This window comes from Microtus oregoni, unplaced genomic scaffold (assembly GCF_018167655.1).
Source record: "Microtus oregoni isolate MIOR12 unplaced genomic scaffold, Mior012 000042F_ref0000377, whole genome shotgun sequence".
NCBI classification, from domain to species: domain Eukaryota; kingdom Metazoa; phylum Chordata; class Mammalia; order Rodentia; family Cricetidae; genus Microtus; species Microtus oregoni.
Window position 1 is genome coordinate 3,605,741 of NW_024543209.1, and position 16,052 is coordinate 3,621,792.

Below are 16,052 nucleotides of genomic sequence, written 5' to 3' on the forward strand. Positions count from 1 at the left end.
TACTATCATCTCTAGCTCCAGTTCCAGGGGAAGTACTGCCTGCTGTAGCCTCCTCAGGCACCTGGCACACCCATGGTATATATATAACATGGGCAGGCAAAACAACCATATATAAAAAATAAAATTTTAAAAAATGGTATAGTTATTTTGGGGTAAGAAAATGCCTATGTAAGACAGCAAACCAGGTAGGATTTGTGTCTTCCTTCAAGTCACCCTAACAGGGATTAGATCACCAGCTTCAAACAGCAAAACAAGTTAGGCCTACAGTGGAGTTCACAGAGGCAGTCTTAAAAAAACCCTGCCATGACCCTATGAAAGCGAGTCAACAAACAGATCTACTCTGTAAGTACTGGGTCCAATAAGAAACCATAGAGGACTCAGTTTACAATTAAGGCAAAGAAGACTCATCTCGAACATGTGAAAGGCAAGGACCAACATCCAAGATTGTTCTCTGACTTCCGTATTTACACAAATATAATCATCATATACAAACAAGGGAAATGAGGGGCTATAGGGAGGCAGAGGAGATGAAAATTGAAAGCCATATATGAACTATTTATCACTTGGCATGTGCTGATTCCCCTTGTGTCCAAAGCTAAACCTTTGAGACAAAAACAGGATCTCTTCCCGTGGCCCTTTCTTTGCTCTTGACCTCATACAAAGTATAACATACATACAGTAGGCTACGTAATATGCTGCTGCTACAATAGACAATGAAATGTTTTGAAGTTTTAACGTTATTTCTTAAAAAAAAAATCCTACTGAATGACAGAGAAAGTAATAAACACAGGAGCCAGTTCTCTCCAGTTTTTCATATCTCTTAGTTAAACACAGGAAGAGGTTTGTTTTTGAGACTAGGGATGCTAGTGCACAACTGTCAAGGCCTAGTCAACAAGGGCGCCAGCAGGGGGCTCACAAGACTAATGGCACATCACAAGGAGTAGAGGTTTTTAGGATATTTCTTATATGCAGAACACAGGGCTCCACATTTCAACAAGTTCATTAAAGGGTTCTGTAAACATAGTGTGTAGAAAGCCATGGAAGGAAGGGAGGGAGGGAAGTAAAGGGGAGGGGAAGGGAAAAAAAGAGAAGGGAGAGAAAGGGAAGGGAGGGGAGGGGAGGGGAGGGGAGGGGAGAGGAGGTAAAAGCAATATAGGCTTCACATTCAGTTCATGATCTCCACAACAGACCAAGGCACCTTCCCAATTCCATTGTGTAGTACATAAAGGAACAATACAAGGTCCACAATACATATTCATACGACCACAACTGCTTATCTGACAAAGAAGAAGGCAAGAGAGAGACCGTGCTCAGTTTCTACTGTGCACTTACCATTCACTGTTTTCAGGCTCCCAGCAATGCCTTCCCCGTGCTGCCTTTTCTGTGCATTCTTAAATTCCTTCAGAGACAAATACAGGACTTTCCGGACCACTCTCTCTTCTGACCACGGGATCCCATCACTGTCATCCTGTGGAAATGTAAAGAGGAGGATCACCAAAAATAAAGCACACAAATTTTACTATAAAGGAAGTATTCCAAAAGGACACACTTTTAATACTACTGGGAAACAGAGTTAGGTGTATCTCCATGAGTTTGAGGTCACCCAGACCTACCATAGCAGGAACCTAGCCATCCAGGGATACACAGTAAGGTTGGTTTTTGTTTGTTTGTTTGTTTATTGGTTTGTTTGTTTTGGGGGTGGGGGGAGAAATGTCAAGTTCCTAACAAGTATTATGTGATTTAGTACTACAATGTACAGTAGCAATACATTCCTTCTTCACAAATCAAGCTAATCATCCAATGAAGAAATGCAAATCTTACTTCCTCATGCACCTAACACTATTAATACTGAAGCTGCATGACCCCAGCAAAAACCAAAACTTGCTGTGGGGCAATGGTTGTAGCCTGTCAATTGTATTTTAATAAAACACTGATTGGTCAGTAGCCAGACAGGTAGTATAGGTGGGACAACCAGACAGAAAGTAGAGGCGGAAAATGAGAACAGGAGAATTCTGAGAAAAGGAAAGCTTGGTCTGCAGTCCTGACCCTGCCACAGAGCAAGCAAGATGTAACTGCCTCACAGAAAAAGGTACCAAGCCATGTGACTAACATAGACAAGAATAATTAAGAGTTAATAAGAAGCCTGAGCTAATGAGCCAATCAGTTTATAGTTAATGTAGACTTCCTTGTGGTCTTAACAACTGCAGGATCCCAGCAGGACAGAAAACTCAGTCAACATATAAACTACAGTACATGTGTATACATTACATTACATATGTGGTTCTCTTTTGGTAAGTGGATTGGATACTGTGCATTTTAAGTAATAAAGAAGAAAATGTGAGAAAAGGGAACTACTGAGGGGTGGTTAGGACACAGCCCTAGGTTTGATCATGGAGCATGTGAAGTTAGTGATACCATGTGGAAACTAGGAAGAGATGCCTGTTGAGAAACCAGGAAGATTTTGTTTTCAGCAAAGACTCTGCTAGCTGAGAACATTTAGAGGTGCTGTGCTGTCCTCTGGACCTGTGCACTTTGCTAGTGAACAATCGCACACCTACTTCTTCCACACCTACTTTTCAGACACTTTGGATAACTTCTCTATGAACAAAGAAAATGAAGTCTAGGTAAAAGCAGCATTAGAATACTCATGATTACTTGTTCTTTCTGCTGGAGAAGCACAATAGCTCAGAACTGACATCCAGGGCATAAGGGCTGTACAAAAGACTTGTTTTTTTTTTATTCCCATTACAAATAAACAATGTAAAATCTCCATGGGCTTGTCCCACTCTTAAATTTCTAAACTCTACATAAATACAAACTAGTTCATAGAAAGAAATCCAACCACATAAAGATTATAAGCCCTACAAAAAGCTGCACATTTGTTAAGATTCAAGGATTTCCTAGAGCAGTGGTGACCCTTTAATAAAGTTTCTCACATTGTGGTGACCCCCAAGCATAAAAATGTTGCTACTTCATAACTAATTTTGCTACTATTGTGAATCACAATATAAATATCTGTGTTTTCCAATAATCTTAGGCAACTCCCATGGTAGGGTTGCTTGATGCCCCGTCAAAGGGGTCCTGACCCATAGATAGGTTGAGAACTACTGTCCTAGATAAAGTCCAAGGAAGAAAGCAAGATACAATTTCCCCCTTGCCCTGCTAGACTTCCCTTATGCCTGCAGACCTGCGAAAATGGCATTTCTTTTAGAGGACAGCAGTACATCCTGAGCTCTGTGTGGCCTTACACATACCAAGGTAGGATTTGGGGTTTGACAGGAAAGCCAAGAAACTGTATCAGCCTAACCTGAATAACATGAGCAAACTTCTAAAACTCTAATGGGAGGGAGGTCACCAGGAACCTTCAAATTCATGATTAGAACCAGAAACATAAAGGTTTTTAACCAGACTCCATTTGTGGAACTCAAATAATCAATGTGGCAGATAATGAGGATAAACAATACATGAAGAGTAAAATGGGGCTGAATTAAATTTTTACGGCAATTCTCCTGAGTTTGCAAATGCAAGCTCCCCTAGCAGATTCTAGCAGATTACCTGCAACCAAATGATATTGCTCACTCTCAGCAGGAGATGGGCTAGAACCCACCTCTTAAGCAGCCAGGACGTATTTATTAAAGCTGTCAGGCTTCAGAATTATCTTCACTACCATCACATTCTCACTTTTTCATCTGGATCTCCAGAACAAACAATGACTGTTATTTCCTCCATCAACAGTTTATAAATCATAAAACCCCAAATAGCTCTGGGTATGAAACTCCCATGCAGATTTGCTGCATTCTGCGAAGATTGGAGCCCTCATCCTGACTCAGACTCTAGATGAGAGAATTTACCACTCCAACTGAGGTCTATTTAAAATATAAACCGAGTTATTGACACCAGCACCGTGATTACACCAATAAGTGATGGGGGAAGAGTCTTCTGTTTTGAGTTGTTTTCATTAGTTAAATAAAGAAACTGCCTTGGCCCTTTAATAGGACAGAAAATTAGGTAGGCAGAGTAGACTGAACAGAATTCTGGGAGAAAGAAAGCCCAGTCAGTCAGTCGCCATGATTCTCCCACTCCAGACAGACACAGGTTAAGATCTTTCCTGGTAAGCCACCTTGTGGTGTTACACAGATTATTAGAAATGGTTAGATCAATATGTAAGAGCTAGCCAATAAGAGGCTGGAACTAATGGGCCAGGCAGTGTTTAAAAGAATACAATTTCCGTGTAATTATTTTGGGTATAAAGCTAGCCGTGTGGGCAGCTGGGTGGCGGAACGCAGCCTGCCGTTCATCACTACAAATAAGTACTCTAAATATAGGAGAAGCAACCTATGAAAACATGGATTATACAGTTTCAAACACTAGACAATAAAATTCACATACACACACACCTGTTGCTTTAGAATCGACAAGGCTGGTAAAGACATGCCACTGCAATAACATGACTGTGGATACAAAATATCCAGCATCAACCTCCCTTTCACAGCTTCAGAGCAGTCCCTAGTAATACAGGGTACACAGAGGCAAGCCTCAGGACCCACAAGCTGTCCATGTAGGGTAAGTCCTAGTCAGTCTCAGAGGTCACAAAGAATTAATGGACAGCGGTCTTAGAGAGGAGCACAAAAACTCACAAATCCTTCTAATCACTCTTTGTCTCACTCATACCTTCTTTTTAGTTACCTAATATGCCATGAGTTGCCTTTAAAATTTGGCACCAAGGATGAAATATACACTTCAGAATGTGAATTCTATGCCAGGGCAGGACTAAGAGAGGACTAACCTGCAGCACAGTAACACTGTAGGATCTCCTGGTGCCTGCAGTTAATCCTCCATGGAAGGAGGTGCAGTTGAAGCATATTGTATCACAAAACAAAGGAAGAGATCCAAGAAATATCACATTTATCTCTTGAGGAACCACATAATTATTTGTACCAGTTTCCCCACATTGACAAAGAAAAGCGGGGAAAAAAGGAAAAGAGAAAGGGAAGGAAGGAGACAAAGGGAGGAAGGGAGGTGAGAAGGCACATCTGTCTGCTGGCAGTAGTGGGGCACACCTTTTAATTCCAGCACTCAGGAGGCAGATCTCTTCGAGTTGGAGGCCAGCCTGGACAACAGAGATCCTGGAGAATTAGGGCTATTACACAGAAACACCCTGTCTTTAAAAAAACAAGAACAAAAACTTACTAACACTCCAAACAAAAAACTTTCTAAGATTAAAACATGGGTATACAAGAATACAAACTGAGGTTTTCTCTGACCAAGGTAAAAAAAAAAAAAATCAATCAAAACAAAACAAAAACCTTGGATAATGGTTTGGTGGTTGTTCCTGCTGCTGCTTTCCAATGACAGCTAACTCCTCAATAAAAGGGGCCACCCATATGATGACTTCAGCTTGCAGAGCAGGTACCTCCTTGGAGACTCAGGGAAAGATTATGGAAAGTGGTACTGTCTGAACTGACAGCAAGGTGTACTGATTACTCACTGGTAGCCAGGCAGCCCTCAACATTTACCTACACTTAGTGATTGTGACTTCTCTGCTCAGCTGTCCATGAACCTAGTAAGACTTGCACTAGAGGTGGTGGTGCAAGAAAAGTTAATGGGAAGGACAACACTGGAAAAGCATGATGGCCATTTTCTTCTCCTTGGGTAAAGCAATCAGAAACCTCTTGATTGTCTCGGACACCTGTAGCTAAATCAGTCTACACAAGACAACACCAGCCTGTTCCAACTACAACAATTTGAAAACAATGAAAGCATGAAACAATAAAAACAGAGATGGAGAGAGGAATTTATCTGTCACTAAACAAAAGTGGGCGTGAGAAGCACTGCAAAGAGAAAGGCTGAAAGGCGCACTTTTTCAGCCTGGGGTATGATCGTTTCCTTCCTCGGGGTCCTCTCAGATCAACTCAATAATGCTAAAAACTTTTATGTTTTATCTAAAACAGAGAAAAGCTGGTCAAATAATTCACACCCAGAAATATAATAAGAAGGCAGGAAACATCCTAAGAAAGATGACATATATTCTAAAATTGATTCTAAAATGAAAACAAGTCAAGCAAAGTTCCTCCAGACATGTTTTCTAGGTTAAGGAAACTACTCTGAAAACAGGGATTCGAGGAGTTTTACTTCTCTCAAACTCTTACTTAAAAAAATGTGTGCCTATATGTGATTACTGTCTTTTTTAAAGCTACAGTCGAAATTGGATTATGAACTTCTACTGAAAACCGATTTATTACATAATACAACTCTGACAGCCAGAATCTCAGGCCACCAACTGAGCTTTTATAAAAATCTGCTGGGTAGCAGCCAAGTCTGCTCTTTTGCGCCTGAGCATGTCAGACTTTCGGTGTCATGAAGGCAGTAAGCAGCATGGCAGGAGGATATCCACGTTTGCCAAGACAGAGTACCCTCAGAACAGAGCAGACAGGGCTAATACCTCCCACATCTCTATTCCTGCCATATTCAAAAACACCAGATTTACAGCAGGATTATATCCAAGAATCAACAGAAATCTAAGCTTCAGCTGATCTTTCCTAGAAGGAATAAAGAGGGTTAAAGATGAAATAAATTTTATTTCTGTGTTCAAAAAAGAAAACCAGGAAAGGTGTGGTAGTGTTTGTCTACAACCTCAGCAGGTAAAAGGTAATGAGTAGGAATAGATTCCAAATCCCTCAAGCAGCATTTCCTAAATTGTACTACCTAGTAAGGTCACCATCAGTCTTAGTAATGAATCAAAGAGCTTATCAAGTCACACTGGCCACATTTCAACCATTCATACCAAATAAAAATGACAACTCAGCTAAAAAAGTTCCATCACAGAATAAAGGTCTACTGGACAGCACTGTGCATGACACTGGCTATAGTTTCAATTGACTTTGTGTGCTATTTGATAATGTATTTTATTATATTATACTATGTGCCCATACACAGAACCATCCTGTCCATGATTCCAACCCCGCCTGCTTCGTCTGGCCTTTCTAGCAATCCGGGAAGCTATATAGCATTCTGAAGATGATGTACAGATAGATGCTCCCGAACCTATCATAGAATTATGATCCGTGTTAAACCTGTTTCAAGTTGAAGACACTGGGAATTAGAAAATACATTGAAGTATACATGCTTCCGGTGTTGTTTACCTACATATGTTTAAAGATTTTCCTTTTATTATTAGCTTATTTGTGACACACTTGCTGTGTCTCCCTCAATCTACTTTAACAGGTAGGTGTTGGGGAAGGGGAGGTTCTTTTTCAAACCACAAACTTAGGTAGTAGTCAGGTTGGTTGGCAGCAAGTATCTCTACCCACTGAGCAGTCTCACGGCCTATAAAACCTTTTATTAAAAGAATTCAAATCTCTAGTTTAAAAAGCAAAATAAAGGGCTGGAGAGATGGCTCAGTGGTTAGGAGCATTGCCTGCTCTTCCAAAGGTCCTGAGTTCAATTCCCGGCAACCACATGGTGGCTCACAACCATCTAGAATGAGGTCTGGTGCCCTCTTCTGGCCTGCAGACATACACACAGACAGAATATTGTATGCACAATAAAAATAAATAAATATTTAAAAAAAAAAAAGCAAAATAAAGCCGGGCGGTGGTGGCGCACGCCTTTAATCCCAGCACTCGGGAGGGAGAGGCAGGCAGATCTCTGTGAGTTTGAGACCAGCCTGGTCTACATGAGCTAGTTCCAGGACAGGCTCCAAAACCACAGAGAAACCCTGTCGGGGGGGGGGGGGGGGGGGGGGGGGGGGGGGGCGGCAAAATAAAATCATTTACTCTTCTAAAGAAGTCTCCAGACATTCCCCTCACCCTCACCCCCCCTCCAAAAAAAAAAAAAAATTAAAGGCTAGTCCAGCAGTGAGTGGTGGAGCACACCTTTAATCCCAGTACTTGGGAAGGAGAGACCAGCCTGGTCTACAGAGTTCCAGGACAGCCAAGGCTACACAGAGAAAAACCCTGTCTCTGGGGAAGAAGAAAAAGAAAAAAAAAAAAGTTAGGGATCTATCCATAAATACAAGTAGCACTGTTGTTAGTTTCCTCTACAGTCACCTGTTAGAAACTACAACGTACATCCACTGACAGTTTTCAGTGCTTGGTTTTGTTTGTTTGTTTTTTTTTGGGGGGGGGGGGGGGGGAATTGAAATGGTTTTTTAAAGGACAGTAATAATGAAATTCATACTAAATCCGTTGTATTGAAAGAAAAGTTTTTTAAAATATCGTTACATATCTCCGCTCTTGGCAGACTTTGCCTTTTTTTTTTTTTTTTTTTTTTTGGTTACGGTGGAGGAGGGTGTTGGAAAGAAGGTCTCGGTATATACACAAAAATATTCATGCCAGGCTAATCTTCAACTCATGATCCGCCTGCTTCCATGGCTCCTGGCATGTGGCCCAAATGCTAGGACATAAACCCCTAACCTTAACTGCAAACTCTCATACTCTAAATGTCTGCCTATAGATGCAATTACTGAACTTTGTTCTGGATGGTCTCGAGAGATGTTCATGAAAGGATTCCTTGATAAAGAAATACACAGTTCAAGGCCAGCCTGGTCTACAGAGCGAGTTCCAGGACAGGCTCCAAAGCCACAGAGAAACTCTGTCTCGAAAAACCAAAAAAAAAAAAAAAAGAAAAAGAAAAAGAAATACACAGAACTCACAATGGTAAGAACAACACTGGGAGGTCTCTCTCCCTACAGATGACCTTTCACTGTGTACTGAGCCCAAAGGTTTGGAGTGCACCTGAAGGGAAATCACAAATGCAGTTTGTGTTCAAGCTCTGTCCTTACAAGCAATGCTTTAACACAGATTAAAACACGGTCTCTCTGCACAGCCATGGCTGTCCAGGAACTCACTATATTTACCAGAGATCCTCCTGATTCTGCTAGGATCAAAGGCATGCACCAACAAACCCAAGTACAAGTAAGAATTTTAAATATAAAACCATAAAACAAGTTGATTTCTTTTTGCTCCTGTAATTCATCAGAAAAAATGTGCACATTAACACAAAAATAATAATAAACTTCTCCCAAAACCAATCTTTAGCTATGATTTTGAGGACAGGAAAAATATTATTATTATTATTATTATTATTATTATTATTATTATTATTAAACTGAAGATGTAGAGAAACTCATCATTCTACACAGTGTCATCACAAAAATTACTGTGGGAAAGTGTGGGTACCTCAGGAGAAAAACATGGAATTGATGACTTTTATTCTTACAAACTTAAAGAAAACATGCAGAAACTGGCCAGGCAATGGTGGCACAGTTTAATCCCAGCACTTGGGAGGCAGAGGCAGGCGGATTTCTGTGAGTTCGAGGCCAGCCTGGTCTACAAGAGCTAGTTCCAGGACAGGCTTCAAAGCTACAGAGAAACCCTGTCTTGGAAAACACAAGTCTTGGAAGCATTATCAGCAACAGCAAAAAGATGCTGAATTTGAAGCCACCCTGGACTACATAGTTAAATACTGTAATAAATATTAGAAAAATCAATAAATAGCACAAATGCCCATTCACTGATGCGGAGACAACTAAAATATGGTACAGGAATTTAAAAAAATAAATTCATCTATAAAAAGAAGTCTACTATAGAATTTTTCATCAGGGAAATTATCACTGGCTGTATTTTCATGCTAAGTGGCACACAGTGGGTCATGCAGATATAAAAAGTGATTCCACTGATATAAAATGCCTCTCCAATGGGAAACCAAGTCATCTTTGAAGCAGATCATGGGCAACCAGAGATTGGAGGGAGAGAGAAATAAGAAGTCACAGATATAGAGTTATGCTTTGCTGGAAATATACCTGGAAATGTATGAAATACTATGAAACAATGAACCTTAGCTGGCTGAAATAGATGGCTCAGTGAAATAGATTGGCTGTGCTTCCAGAGGACCCAGGTTCAATTCCCAGCACCCACAAGCACCTCACAGCAAAGAATGAATTGCATGTTAATATATTAATCTGAGTTCAAGAAACAAGACTTCAGGAAGGAGAGAAATAAATGTGCGAAGAAGACTACAGCGTACATAAAAAAATATCTGCCTGTCCCTCGTACAAGTTACTGGGAGAAGAGTGCTACTTACTGTGTACATGTGGAAGATAGCATTTTTTTTTTAAAGAAAACAAAGTAACTAGGAAAACCAATATCTACTTAAGACATTTCACATTCTCTGGTTTAGTGCAATGCTTTTCTTTAGAAAAAGAAGATATGTTCATTTTAAAGCATGCCAAAGCTAATTCCAGAGTATCTGGAGCTTTCTTCTGCAGGCACAGGCAAGAAACCCAAACACACAAAATAAAACTCAGCATCTTCAAGCATGCCAAAACTAAGTTGGTTCTCTCCTCGATTAACCATTTTCCAAGGTTAAAAAAAGAAAAAAGAAATCACGATTAAATGCCCCCACAAGAGTTTTAATCTGTATTTTCACCCTAGACAGCCTAAATAACTCAAACCAGATCCACTAAAGTGTAACTGCTGTATTTTATAACTGTTTATTAATCTTACTGTTCTTGATAAGTCAAACTTCATAATAAGCATTTACATAATAAAGTATGTGCTTACGTGGAAAATGAGACTTCAGTGGTAAGTGGTTCTGGGTATCTATGGGAGACTGTGGAGTGAGCATCTGCTGAGATGCTGTGAAAAGGAGAGCCAAGAATTTAGGATGTGATTAGAGAGAGGGAGTCTAGAGAGGCTTGAAGAAGTACCAGGGCAAATAATTCAAGGTGTCTCTTTTCTTACTGACTGAAGCAACCACAGGTGCCAAAACATCCCATTTTAAAAAACTGCATTAAGGGACCACACAGCAAGTGTTCAGAAGCCTAAGATAGCTTCCCAGCTGAGTCCAAAAGTTATGCAGGGGAGGGGGGGGGTGTGATGAAGGTGTGCACACAAATTGTATTAATGGGGAATAAGACTTGACCACAAGCTAACAGCTCTGAATGAGAGACCAGGACAAAAATGCTTAGAATTGCTAACAACAGAAGGCTACACATCACACATACAACTAAATTTATACATGCAAATTCATTTCACATAAGCCTGGGATCTAGAAAGAATAAATGATAGTCAGATGTTCCTGAGAAAGAAAGAGCTAACAACAACCCAGGCTTCCTGTTTCGTTAGTCCAATCCTTCCGACAGAATTCTGCCACTTGGTAGAAAGAAGGTGTTAAAGTAACTATGGTTAGGAGCAAAGCAGACAAATCCTGATTAATTCATTCACCTTTTAGAAAATGTCTGGTTTTGACTAAGAAATATCTTTCCTCAGACCTTCCTGCTTTCCATAAACGTGCTGAGGTGAGCTCTGTTTTCTTCATTATTGATGAGAACAGAAAATACTCAAAAGTTTGCTCAGAAAACATGCTGCATGAATTAAACAAATAGCCAGACTAAGACCAGCCCTTTCTCTTGTGGATAATGGGACTGACTCCCCAGCAGTCACCCTGCTGGCACAACAAAGCACTAGCCTGAGGCAGTCTCAGTGGCTCTACAGTCTCTTATTCCCTTTCTGATGTACAGGGTCCTTTTTTCTTCAACATTTCCTCAGGAGGTCTTCCAAGAGCCAAAATTCAAAGCTCTTTTGCCAATACTGTAATTATCAAGCTGCCAATGCCAAACCCAGGCCCACTTCTAAAACAGTAGTCTTTAATTTGTCCTCCACCTCCAGACTGTACAACCCTTGAAATAGACATGGGACTTTTCAAACATGGAAATAGAAACCATTCTTCCAGCTAACCCAATTAGGCCCACTTCTCTCACTAGAACATAAACTAGAACAGAGAGTGTGACTGTGGTAGTAAATGCAAAATACTAAAGATGTACCTGCCAGAGTTCCATTCTCAGATCAAACACTTTTCTTTAGCAACTCCTATCAAAAAACGAAGTCCCATCTGCAAATCGAAGAGACCTAAACAGGAACTACATCCTTCAGAGATGCTCACTAACATCCTCTACTAGACAGAAAATGTATCTCTAAGAAATTGATATAAATTGAAAGGTCAAAGGTCATGAATATTAGGCTGTGGTTTAAGGAGTCTCACTAGAAATGTTTACTGCCTAAGGCACACACCAATTAACTTAAAATTCTACTTCAATCCAAATGAAGTCTTCACGGCTTTAATTAACCAGTGTTTGCCTCAGAGTACACTACAAAATACATTTAAGAATGCTCATGTGGGGGCTGGAGAGATGGCTCAGTGGTTAAGAGCATTGCCTGCTCTTCCTGAGTTCAATTCCTGGCAACCACATGGTGGCTCACAACCATCTGTAATGAGTTCTAGTACCCTCTTCTGGCCTGCAGACATACACACAGACAGAATATTGTATCCATAATGAATAAATAAATAAATATAAAAAAAAAGAATGCTCATGTGCTGAAGAAATGGGTCAGTCATCCAAGCATGAGGACCTGCATCAGGATCCCCAAGCCTCACATAAAAAGCTGACCACCAGACTGTAACTTAGCAAGAAAGGTGCTGGAGACATGAGGGTCACTGGGGCTTGCTCTTCACCTACTCTAGTTACACTGCTGAGCTCCAGGTTCAATGAGACCCTTTCTCAAATATAAAATAAAAGGGAGCAGGCAGAGGCAGGTGCTCTGTGAGGCCATTGTGGCCTACAAATGGAGTTGCAGAACAATCCGGGCTAAAAGAGAGACTTGGGGATTGAGGAGGGGGTAGGGGGGAGAAGAATGGATCTGAAAGGGCAGGTAAAACTCAGAGGCTAAAAGCATGTCTTGCAGAAGACCTATGTATTGTTCATCTACTCCCACTCCAATATACGCATGAAAGTATACATAATTAAATGAAGTGGAGAGTGTCAGAGGAAAACACCTCATGTTGAGCTCTAGACTCTATTTTATGATTGTCTTAACATCCCTCCACAGCTAAACCCTAGCAGCAAAGCCACCTCCCCACACTCTGGTTCTTGCCTACTGTTACTATGTCACCTGGATTTCCTTGCTGCCACTGGACTTTTAATGCTAATGATCCCAATGGAGAATTAAAGATAACTTGGAGGTTCACATTTTCATACTTGGCAAACCAAGAGCAATCCTCTGTCTTTTCAAGTATAACTGAAGAAAAGGATGAGAAAAATTCCAAGTTAGTGTCCAAATATTAAATTTAAGTGTTATAATCACATTTAAACCACTTAAAGTATGAATTACTACATGAAGTTTCCAAAACATTTGAGAAAACAATTGTCTAAATCCAAAAATATAAATGAAAATTCAGAAACAGAATGAGGGAAGGAGGGTTCTTTTCTTATTGGAAGGATTTAGACCTGTTACAAACAGTATACGTTTCAAAGACTTTTGTTTTTTACATGTCAGTATGCACATATGTGCATGAAAATATGTGATTCTGGGCAAGGAGGTGCACAGGGTGGTGAGGGTGGTGGTGGTGGTGGTGGTGGTGGTGGTGGTGGTGGTGGTCGTCGTCGTCGTCGTCGTCGTCGTCTCCATTCTCAGGCACTGATGTCGGGGCTTGCTAACTCAGCTAGCTGTGCTAGCCAGCTGGCTCATGGGATCCCACTGCTCACGTGCTGAGATTACAGATGGACCACCAGTAATCTCAGGGTCGTTTTAAATCCAAGTTTCTTTTCAAGTATAAACACACTTCTATTTCCTAATACATTGATGTTACTTTCTACTTTTTTAAGAAGCCAGTGTTAAAAGTGGTGAATAATGCCTCCATTTTGGTCTTATGTATTACACAAATAAAGAATACTCTGGAATCTAAAGATAACATCAAAATGAAACCTCCTCACCAATGCACATGGGACAGATGAGCAGCAACGAAAGACAAAACAAAATGCTTGCTCACAAAACAAAATATAACCCATATTCTTCTATACCCTCATTGTTATTACTTCCATGAAAAGATTTGAGTTGGCATTCCCCAAACTACTACTGTATTTCCTGCCTACCATCATTTATGACTAAATTATTAAATTCTGTTAGCACCTTCTTAACATTTAGATATAAGAGTGAAATACAATTTTAAGAAAACAGTCCAAAGTAGTTTTACTTCTTTAACAAAGATAAGTTGGCTCACTATCCACTTCATATTCAGCTCCTTGTGCATTTTAGGGTATACTGGGGGACATTGTGAAGTTGAGTTCATTATGATACTTAAGAACTAGGTATCTTTAACAAACCAGAGGACACAAGGACATCAAGCAACTGCAGAAGAACCAAGGGAAATAAGGAGAAAACCATACCATAGCCAATAATCTGTCCTACAGAGTCCAGCGACCCATCAGTATAATTGAAACCAGAATATGGGAAGGCCAAGAAAACTTAAAAGAGGTGCAAGCATTCATAAGAGGAGGAGCTGCACGGATTTAATTACTTCCACTGTGTGACAATTAGAATAGTGGAAAACCACAAGACAGCAGACAGTGAAGAAAAAAGTTAAATGCTGATTGCCATTAGTGTTAACAACAGGAGTCTAACACCTGCCATAGCTACTGAGTAATAAAAAACAAATTGCTCTTCTACTGAATAAATGAAGTCGTTGATGGAAGCCAGATTCTTTGGGAAAGGCATTTAAAGTACTTCATGGATCACAGTCACATTCACCAAATAGATGCTCTGCTGTGCATTTGCCAGGGTTAAAGAGTCAGAGCCTCTTCAAAGCCTCCATGTCCATCTGAAAACAACAAGAGAAGGTTTCCACCAGACAGGATTCACTTGAGAATTCCAAAGGCCAATAGCTTAATAACAGCACCTGACTCAATTCAGCATGTTTCACTGCAAGTACACTCTCAGAACACCCCATGCAAAAACTGCTAACTTGTCACAGGTTGAGAATTCAGGGCAGAACAAAGACTATAACCCACCCTTTGTCTCCACAAGGCTCAGTGAGTCCCAAATGTGTCACAAGGACCCAAAGGCTAAGTTAAACCCAAATGTTACCATACAACCTTAACCAAAGAGAAGAAAAAGGAACTCCTCTTCAGAACATGTCCAGTTCAGTGAAACAAACAGCAAATTTGTTTGTATTTTAAGGAAGAATAAATTTATAAAACACAAAAAAGTTACAAAATGTACATAAAATGGTCTTGATTTTTGTCCCTAACAATGTAACATTGTTAATATATTAAAAAAAATACCAACTAATTTAAATATAATTACTAAGAGATCTAAAGATGCATCATAAGGCACTACAGCTGGGCATGATGGTGCACGTTCAAGCCCAGTCCTAGGGAGGAGGCAGAGGCATGTGCATATCTGAAACCCAGCAGTGGAGCACAGGAAGAGCGCAGTTAATAAGCCTTCTTTGTGTGTGTGTGTCGGGGGGGGGGGGGGGGGGGGAGGTCTTTCAGTCCATTTTGACTTGTATTCCAGAGATAAAACAAAGGTAAGCAGACCTGCATGGCAAGCACATTACTTGCAGAGTAGTCTTGCCTGAACCCTAACGAACCTTTCCTTTTTAAGCAGAGGGAGTCATCGGATTTTAGGGCAACAACTGCCCATTTGAGTTGATTCTCTCCCTGCCATCAGCTGAGCTGACACAAGGAACATACATACCCACACACACTGATAAGAAAACTTATGTTTTCCCTTTGTAATACAGTAACAAATACTAGAAATTAAAACACTCGAGCCGGGCGGTGGTGGTGCACGCCTTTAATCCCAGCACTCGGGAGGCAGAGGCAGGCGGATCTCCGTGAGTTCGAGGCCAGCCTGGTCTACAAGAGCTAGTTCCAGGACAGGAACCAAAAACTACGGAGAAACCCTGTCACGGGGGGGGGGGGGGGGGGGGGGGGGGGGGAGACGGACAAACATCCACTGAATACATTTCAACATCTTTCCAAAACTGCCTTAAGGACTGACTACTACTTGAGTTTCATAGGCACCATGGATGTTTAAAAAAAAAAAATCAAGTCTCACTCTTAAGAATGAAAAGTAATCTTTTGATTCCTTAAAACTCCAGCAAACTGCAATATCTGCCTTAGGAGCACATGCTATCAACCCAGGAAAAAGACAGCGGAGCTTCATACTCTGAAGCTATTCTTTAAATAGGTCCTCCACCAGATTAACATA

General features: G+C 40.6%; 1 protein-coding gene across 1 annotated transcript in view; it reads right to left on the reverse strand.

The window, feature by feature from the left end:
* Jarid2 (jumonji and AT-rich interaction domain containing 2) overlaps nucleotides 1-16,052 on the reverse strand; it is a 183,914-nt gene that overhangs the window by 102,835 nt on the left and 65,027 nt on the right. Inside the window, exon 2 of the mRNA XM_041632966.1 lies at nucleotides 1,333-1,468. Within this exon, the coding sequence (XP_041488900.1) occupies nucleotides 1,333-1,468 (136 nt within the window). The remainder of the gene's footprint in view (nucleotides 1-1,332; nucleotides 1,469-16,052) is intronic.